Source organism: Agelaius phoeniceus, chromosome 2 (genome assembly GCF_051311805.1).
Source record: "Agelaius phoeniceus isolate bAgePho1 chromosome 2, bAgePho1.hap1, whole genome shotgun sequence".
NCBI classification, from domain to species: domain Eukaryota; kingdom Metazoa; phylum Chordata; class Aves; order Passeriformes; family Icteridae; genus Agelaius; species Agelaius phoeniceus.
This window is the reverse complement of record NC_135266.1, coordinates 53,329,102-53,338,964: the sequence shown is the minus strand read 5'-3', so window position 1 is coordinate 53,338,964 and position 9,863 is coordinate 53,329,102. Positions and strand designations below refer to the sequence as shown.

General features: G+C 32.3%; 1 protein-coding gene across 2 annotated transcripts in view; it reads right to left on the bottom strand.

Annotated features, from left to right (window-relative positions):
• Positions 1–1,255: 1,255 nt before the first annotated feature.
• The window catches only part of KLHL1 (kelch like family member 1), a 192,517-nt gene continuing 183,909 nt past the window's right edge, over positions 1,256–9,863 (bottom strand). For both annotated transcript variants that reach the window (XM_077173631.1, XM_054628243.2), the window contains exon 11: positions 1,256–9,448. In XM_077173631.1, the coding sequence (XP_077029746.1) occupies positions 9,389–9,448 (60 nt within the window). In that variant the 3' untranslated portion in view covers positions 1,256–9,388. The remainder of the gene's footprint in view (positions 9,449–9,863) is intronic.

Here is a 9,863-nt window from a genome sequence, read left to right as displayed (position 1 = left end):
TGATTCTAAGAACCTTGTTATATTATCTTGTTTATGATCTGAAATACAGTGATCAGGGCTCAAGCTCACTGTATTTCTTTTGGAAAGTTATGTTAACAGGTCAGACAGGTTTGGCCATGTTCTGTATTGGCAGAGCAAAAGTTCCATGAATTAATATGATGTAGAATGTATGGCTGCTTTTGACAACCTCCTTTTCATCAATTTGAATCATAAATAATTACCCATTGTTTGACTGTATATTACTCAAGAGAAATGTTGAGACCATAGGAAAAGTAAGTTATGTGTCAAAGGTTCATTGTATCCAAAGTTAAACTCAGCTGAACACAAAAATAATTTCTTGCTTGAATGTTTCCTAGCATCTCTTGTAAAAAAGAATTTTGACACTTCAACCCTCATCCAAAATAGGTTAAGATAAATGTTAAAGAGAAGTACATTCTCAGCAAAGTTTCTGCATTTAAACTGTCCACCATAGAAAGCCTGATATCAGTTATTCAAAATTCGTGCTTATTGGTGCACTCATGTCTAAAGTATTTGTCTCTCTAAGGAGTTTGAAATTATTTAATGGAAATTCTAGTACATGCATTCTTTACGCTTCAGGAGTCTCTACTCAAATTTGACATTGGCAGAATTTTCAGCCTATCTGTCATGCATCCCTCTGATATCTTCTTCAACATAGTTTAGTGTATCTTCTCATGAATCCTGTACATTTGAAGTATATATGTTTTATATATATTTTAAGTATGATCCATGTTTCACAGAATGAGGGAATGGATTTAAAAAACAGAACACATGATTCTCCCAAATTACACATGAAAACTGAGAAAACGATTGAATCTCAGGCAATCTGAAATGCCTACCCAGACTGTAGAGTGCAGCTGGATCTCACTCTAAGATAAATTAAGAACAAATCTGGAATCTGGAGGTAGATTGAAGAAATATTAATTACTCCAAAGTCTTATAACAGAGATTTATTTTATACCTCAGGTTAACATTTTGGAAACTAAAACATATGTGATTCAAGAAAACTCTTCAAACACATGTGACTCAAGATAGCTGTTTTGCCTGAACATGTATATTTCTTTCCATTGAAAATTTATTTTCTTATTAATCATATTAAACAGCATATAAGATTCACTTGCAGCTCATGATACTCTACTTAAATCACATATCTCTGGATGTAGACTTCTTTTTCTTTTTGAGGGAAAGAACTTCATTTGTTGTTTCCAATAAAAGGTGATCAAAAAACTTGAAACTCTTAATTTTTTAATGATTTTATTTTTCATCCCATTATAGTCTTGATAGTCTGACTTAAGAAAAGTATAAACAACAAATAATAATATTTATCAGAGTCTTAAGATTCTTGCCCTTTGGATCTACACAAGTGAAACTGTATGGGCAAGTTTAAAATATGCAAGCTGAACCCCTAATTGTGTTATCATATTCACTTAAAAGAATCATCTCTGCAACACATAAAAACAAGCATGTTTATTTTTGCACAGTGACATTTTCAATATTCAAATTTCTTAGAAACAATTTGTGTGAAACAAAGGTTAAGAGTTTAACATTGTGCTCTATTGTCTTCACTTGCATTCTATACATACATATCCAAGATATAACGGAACCATGGTAAAAGCATAACATTCAGTAAACTGCTCTGCAAATATTGCAAAACTTAGGACAGCTTAATTGAATGTATTTACAACCATATTTATACATTTTCTTAATGTATTTATTGTCTTACATTCCGAAACATTGTACACTTATTTTGCTCTGTACTCCTTTTCCATACTAAGTAAACTCATATGCCAACATCCCAACATATTTCTTCAATACTGATTTTGCTTTTGACTAAAGCTTCAAAACTTCTGGCTGGATCCATTTGATGCAAAAAATCCTATAATACATCTGCAAACAGTTGCATGCTCTTATGACAGCACTGGAAAGTTTATATTTATGACATGCTGTTAACCACATCATTCCTGCTTTAACAATGCTCCTCTTGCAATAAAGACTCAGACATCATTTTCCAGTCTCTTCCTCAAAGCAAGCAGCCATAATCTGATAGAAGCTCTTTTGCTATGCAAGGTGAAGGCAGAAGCATTTTAATTAGAGAATGAGCCATCCATTAGCATAAGTCTGCTGACAATATGTGTTCACTAGACCATTCTAGAAAAATTAGTTTTTATTTCCCCAATTAATGATGACCTGCAATCTGTGCATAACAGTTATTTCTATGTCAGTTTGGTTGCAGCGCTTGCTCTAATTCTAATTTTACAAATAATCATACATGTATGACAGTATAAATTATTAAATGGACACTGAAATTAAAAAGGACTTAGAACTTATCTGGGGTTCTTTTTTTTATTTTTTTTTTTTATTTTTTTTTTTTTTTTTTAGTTATTGTTGTTGCTTTTTAGGAGGGAAGAGGAGAATGATAGCAGTCAAGCAAGTAAAGTTTATTCTTTAAATACTTTGGACAAAAATCTTGGTTTCATTTTCTTTATAAATTTTTTAAGAACTCGGAATCAGTTTCCTAAAGTCAACTAAACATAACCAAAGATATGTTAAGCACGTGACATAGAAAATGCATTTATAAAAGTTTGTGCATTTTTTAATCTCATTCCAACAGAATCCTGACATGTATTTTTCTGCAAGGTTCCAGACACATAAACATATGTTTCATAAAAATGTCTTATGTAAAATATAGCCACAATTTTGAAAAATGGAATAAAAAAATAAGCATCTGATTTTAAAGAGCAAAGAATATGGTCTGTGATTTTAGAAGGTGCTAAACATTCACAGTTTATAATGAAATGAACAATTAATCCAGTATTTTGCACTTTGTGCAGAACTGCACAAAACTATGGACTTCCATAAAAACAAAACTTCACCTACATTAGCTCTACAATGGATGTTATTTCAAAAGTTGATTTTGATCACATAAAATGTATCTCTTTAATTCTGTATATACATAGAGCTGTCAAAGAATATGGAGTATAGTGTATGCTACTTGTGAGATAAATGATAACATGGATAAATCTATAAGCAAGTCAAGTGGATTTACAATTTCAGATAGATCATACTATTAGCATTTTTCTACACTTCATTGTTGGTATTTCTACTAGTTTATGTGACTAAATCTGGTTATTCTCATTGGCACCTTTATAGAACAAAGAGGAAAACAATGTATTTCAAGCAGGTGATTTTTCTGTATGCCTACATTTGGCTGAGATGACCCATCTGATGGGAGATGTCTGCTTTTCTCCAGTTTTTCTCTTCCCACACAAGGGCCTGTAATAATGATGCCCACTGATTACAGCAATTCTGTTTTTATATAATCATATTTCATTTTCTGAAAGTTTGTGAAGTTTAATTATATAGATATGTCTTGTAGGTTACTGTATTAAATTGCTCCCCTATCCCTCAAATACAAGATACCTAAAAGTTTAGGTAACCAGGAGCTGCAGCTGCAATTTTCTGAACACTTTTTCTCCTTCTAGGTTAACAAAGAGATATCTTTTGCTTCCTTTGCCTGTAATTTGAAAGCTCCAAATTATCCACTTTGTGAATATCATAAGCGTTTGATTTCAGAACAGGGAAATTGTTTTTTGTTCAATGCATATTTGAGTCTTGGAGTTATATTCTAAATTAAATTCCTGTCATATATATTGGAAATAAATGTTTGTGGGGCCAGTTCCTTCTAGACATTTCTCAAAGGGTAGAGATGCATCTTATCCAGCTTAAGTAATTCTGTCTGAACTAGTCATTTTAAGCACTTTTGCAGTCAATGGAGAGAAACACATTTTTAAAGTGTGATTTATTTCACCTATTAAGATGATGAATCATGTCCTGGAAATAGTGATTTTTCTACTCTGGCTATAAGAAAATCCTTTGTATGTACAATTCTGATGTGGACATTTGTGCAGTAGAACCCTCTTTATTACAACATGAATATTTATCCATTCAGCCTGCTATAGCAAGTCTTCTTTCTCTTTCACCTTTCAAGTGGAACAAATGGCCCTTTAAAATTAACTGATATCCTGGAAAAATATACAGATATACAGACAAGAGAAAACCTAAGCCAGATAATCTGTTTTCATACTATGTCTATATGTGAGATTTTCCACAATGTGACTGAAATGTGCCACCCAAACCTTCACAAAATTACACTCAGAAACATTTTACTGTTAAATAGGAAAAAAAACCCCAAAAAGTCTATATTAGGTAATAGCAACCAATGTTGGTGATTTTTTTCAATAACTGCTGAGTAAGGGTGATTTACTTCTGACTTGGTTACAGAACACATTTTTGACTGAAGTGATGAAAAAAAAGAGAATTTTCCATATAAAGAGGATCTCTACAAATTAGCATTTCCAAAATTATTAAGTATTGCCAAAATTATTAAGTATTAATATATAGCATTGCCAAAATTATTAAGTATTAATGGATATCACACCTATTCTCACTATTTGTATCATTCATTGGACAGTTGAGGTTAATATTTTCAAGCTTAAGCAACCTGAAATTAAATATTTTTAAATTCAGGCTGTCCCATCACACAGGTGGGTTGTTAGATAATAACTTCAAATAAACAGTGGCACTACTGGGTGCATATGCATACATATATATACATATACATATATATATATATATATAGATATATACATATATATATATATATATATGAGGGATCCTGGATTCTATTTGTCTACAAAAAGGTATCTAATATCATCTGGGATACTTTAGAGCCCATTCAAACTCCTGTTACCACTCCATAACTTCATCTGTGTTATATGTCCCAGCCTAGTGTGGACGACTTAGATAATTTTGGGCATCTCACATGGTATCAGATACTTATGTGGGGGTGACTAAACTGAATGCTCATCTATTTAATGGAAACCTCTCACCTTTGAAACATCATTTCTTCCTGGAGGCCATCAAAGGCACCCTCTTACAACATTTTTGTTGGGGACATTAGAAAGAGTTCACTAAAGATGTCGCCAGACTTAACACACAACCTAGGCCACCTAAGCAAAGGACCCTGAACATGAACCTGGTTCACAGACCTAATTCTGATCAGCACTAAACTTCTGCAAGAGAGGATTTTTTATCATCATTACTTTAATTTTTGTGCATTTTTTAATTGTCATGGGAAGTCTGGGAAAGTATGGGGTGATAGAAGTGTAAGCTGCTTATACCTCAGCTTTGAATACTTTTGCAACTCTTAGCAGGTGATGAATTTGGCAGCTGCACAGATTCCCCAAGGTGAAGCTGTGAATAGCCAGTGACTCGAAGCTGTATTGTTCCCTGTCACCACAATTCTTACCTGTGCTAGCAATTTTCTTTATGGCTTAATGTCTGACAGCTGTAGTCCTGCATGTGGAAATCAAGCTTATGCTGATATAATGATTTTCAGTGGTTTCTCTGTCCCAGAGTGTACCCAGTCCCCATGAACTATGAAGCAGAACTATAATGAGGGAATTTGCAATGAATTGCAAGGTTATGCCAATTTGAGCAACTTTACACTGGATTTAGAATAATGCTGAAGAATAATTATTCTGCTGAAAATTTTATGCATTCTCATTTAAGTTAGAACAGATATACTGCATGGATAATCTGTTTTTAAAGAAATATATCTGGAGTTACTTTAACATATTGAGATTCTGAGCTGGAAATGAGCCTGCATTGCCTGCTGTATGCACATTTATTTGATACAGTAAATGCAAAAATGCAATAATTTGGTATTTTAAGAATTTAATGATGGAATCTATTACTGCTATTTGAAAGAATTTACAAGAGCTTTTATGAAGCCTTTGTGGAAATGCCTTCTGTATTTATTCCTCATGAAATAACTAATGTAAATTCATAGATAACATAGGTCATAGGTCATGTTTCTTTCCCCAGCTCATTGTGGGCAAAATAATAAGGAAAGTTTTCCAGAATGTCAATTCTCTTGTGGAAAAAGTGTATTTCATTCCTAATCACAATTTACAGCTTTTCTGGTTTTTGCTCATGGACATCAAGACTGAGCCATTAAAACTTGCATATAATTTGCATAACTCAAATTTCTTTTGTGAGTTACTTTTATTGAAATAATAGAAAATGTTTAAGACATAAACATATTTAAGGGAATTTATATGGGCCTTCTAAACATACTGAAAATATCTGAATAGCCAGTGAATAGCTAGAGATAAGATTATAGATATAATAAATATATATTTCTAGATATATTTTAAGTACTTTTAAAATAACGGTCAATTGATAGCAGGTTTCTGTAGAGGAAAATGCTATCCAAGGAAATGATTCTTTGTCTATGCTAAAATGGTTCCCTTACATCAATTAATGTTAGCTTAACAGAGTAAAATTATGAGGCAGGCAACTCCCTGAAACCATCCTAATATCGTCTTAATAACTGGACAAGTTTCATATGAATAAAAAGTCTGTTCTATATGTAAAATGATTTTTTTTTAAATTTACTTCTGATTTTCAAACAATATCAGTATTTGATTGCAAGAACATATATTAAAATAATTATTGAACAATTGTAACTAAAGCCAATGAAATAATATTCATAGCTTATTTTTGACTTTGATAACAATCTAAAACTTTCCTATAAAATTGGATGTAATGTCAATACTAAAGAGCTCCACTGAAGAATAGCTATTAATTGACATTTTTAGATGTAGATATACAAGAGTTCCAACTTATTAGGAAATATCTACATTTCAAGGAATTTATTCATTGATTTCAGTAAAATTAATGTTTGTTGCAGCTCTGATTTCCCTGTGATTTTTGTACTTTGAAATCAAAGAGATCATGTGAGAGAAAATAAATCATGGTAGATGAACTAGTTCACCCGTTTTTTGAAAAGACAACGGCTTTCTTAATAATTAAACTTAACATTGTTTAGCACAATTTACTGCATCAGAAGTGATTTTAACTCTTATACATAAGAAAGTATAAGATGGTTTTAATGAAACATAGAAATCAAGATTATAATTACATAGTACTTGGATTTAAAGACATTTTCTTTGAGAAAAATGTAAAACTATAATTATTTTTAGTGAAAGTAACCATAATAGTAAAGAAAAAAGATTTAAAATTTTTCATAAATTGTCTTTAGAAGAAACTTGTAATACTTGTACAAATATGAAAGCCAATTTTGATTCTTATTGTGGCTAGATTTTACATAATCAAAATAAATACAAATTTTATTGTTTCAAAATAAGAGAAGTGGAATAGACTGAAAAAATTCACATGAGAATAATTTTGATAAAATAAAAGCAAATTGAAAAAGTAGAAAAGGAAACTGAGAATCAAAAATGAAAATAATTTTCAAGGCACTTAAAACAATTTGGCTCAGAATAAAATTAATAGGAATAATCCAACTTTGAAGATCTGTGTACAGGTAGAGCAATAATATTTCTATTATATATTAATATAATGAAATCAAAAGAAAGTTCTGGGAATAGAATTAAAATTCAATTTCTAAGTTCTTTAGCTATCTCTGTAGGAGTTCTGAATGCCAATATCTATATTTAATTACATTTATAATTTTAAAATCTTCTTCATTTGGTCTCCAAAACTTGTGCTTATGTGAAGCAAAATCTTTAGAGAGGTAACATTTTTATTCAACAGCTTGTTGTAGTTGGAGAAAAATTCATATGTTTGTCTGTGAAAGACTAATTGCAATTCAAAAGGCAACTGGCTGTGGAAAATTAATGCTGAAGTGTTTTCAGCTGATTCCAAATTAGGACAGAGAAATATTTAAAATATTTAAATCCATATACTTAGGCTTCAGAATTGCAATTCAACTTACATCAGTAACAAAGACCTCCATGCATGCTGATGCAGTTAGAAGGAAAGACACACTTTCAAATCAAATGTCCCAAGATGGAAGTCCTATGTATTTTTTCATCTCAAATGATTGCAGAGGTTTCCCCTAAGAAAACTCATTTTAGTGCAACCAGAATTTCTTCTCAAAATTGCTAGTTACAGAGGATTGTGAAGTTTTGGATTTTGGGCCATAAATTGTTTCCTATAGGATCAGCAAGGCTTTAGAGAATTATATTTGGTGCCCTGTTTCCAGAAGCTGTGCATCCCTGAATAGCAGAATTTCATATTCCAGTAGTGCCCTTAGGTTCTAACTGATTCAGCTGAGCAGACAGAAAGCATCAGCACCAAATCTACTGCCAAATCAAAAGCTCAAGCTATCATTACTGGCAGAAGTTATCAACCCTAAAAGGAAGCACAGATGACACTAGTATATTTACCATATGAAATTTATTAGATCAAATGGTCTAATTTTCCTTATTCCACTTGCATTTATTCTGATTTCCTGACTTGCAGCTATACTCAGTCATAAGTGGAAAGTCATAAATTTGCAGCTCTAAGTAGGTTAAATTGTGTATGTACAAGCATCAGAAAGAAATAAAATGTAGGATTTTTCTCCCTCTTGAAATGTTACAAGAGTATTTATAGACTGTTCCTGTCATGGTTCATCCATTAACATGATGCAGCGAAAGAAGTGGATCAATTTTCCAGCTTGTCATGAGCCTCCAACATGCAGTAGATGCATTAAATGATGAGGTTAGAGCCCACATGCTTAAACTGAATATAAGATTAAGAAAGAATTAGGTAACTGTTTCTTTGACTCCCATATTTGCAACAAAGCCCCAGTGCAGCCACAGGACTGCTTTATATTACTTGATTAAACACACAGGTTTCCCCCTCAACAGACTCATTTATACGATGCATTAACACAGGTGAGGAGGTACAACCTGAAGTTACAAAACAAGTCTACTTTTAGTTTTGTGTTTCTTCCTGCTCTAGAGTCACAGCCCAGTCATTATGAATATCCAGACCATTTGACCTCTTCCTTTCAGTAAAGTCAAACTGCTCATTTAAATGAGAAGACCATAACCCATTTGAAGACAAGACTTAACAGCAAAAAATTATATTACTACCCACTTTTCTCTTTTAAAAAACACAGTTTAAAATTGATTAAATATACTTTCATGTTTGTGCAGTTCTCTTGCAGCCATGAAAACTGTTCTCATATTCCTTTCCACTCTTTGTGTAGATTTTCCATGATTATCCAGTTCTCCAGGACACATTCATGAGAACGATACCTGAACTTACTACTCTACATTCACATATTTACGCCTACAATACTCGGGGGCTTTTTCCTTGTTCACTGACTGTGAACGGTTTTATGATTTTATAGGGCATAAATACTTAATCTTTGTCACTTCCAAACTTCTTCAAGTTTGTGATCAACAGTGTATTCACTGTTTAGATACTTGCTTTTGTGAAGTTATCATTCTTTTTGTCTCATAGAAAAATAATCATTTCACAGTCAGTAAAATCCTAAGCAGTGCTGACAAAGTCACGGTTGTTTGATGACTACAACACAGGCACCAGCCCTTCCAATATTTAAGGAAGCCATCTGCAGAAAAACAGACACAAATTAACTGAATAGGAAAAAACCATGCAAAAGATTGCCAAAGAGGAACAAGCCATGCAAAGATTGTCAAAATGCTGAGTCAAAATTAATTTTAAATGGTCAAAACTAATGGGAGTATAAATTGCTAAAAATAAACAAAACCCACATTATGCTACTATTGTAATTTAAAATTGCTTACTCGCACCTGACATCTTTCATTTGAAAGATGTGAGAAGAGGAAGCAGGAATTAATTTGAGAGTTGTCATCAATTTTGTGAACCATTGATATGCAAGGGGGTTCTGTATTCTTTAGACTGTGGCTGATGCTTCCACTCTAGTCCTTGAGGCAAGGTGAAAGCTATGAATATACAGAAATGGTTCGAGTATTCCTAAACAGGTTCAAGTGTCCTTTAGAATA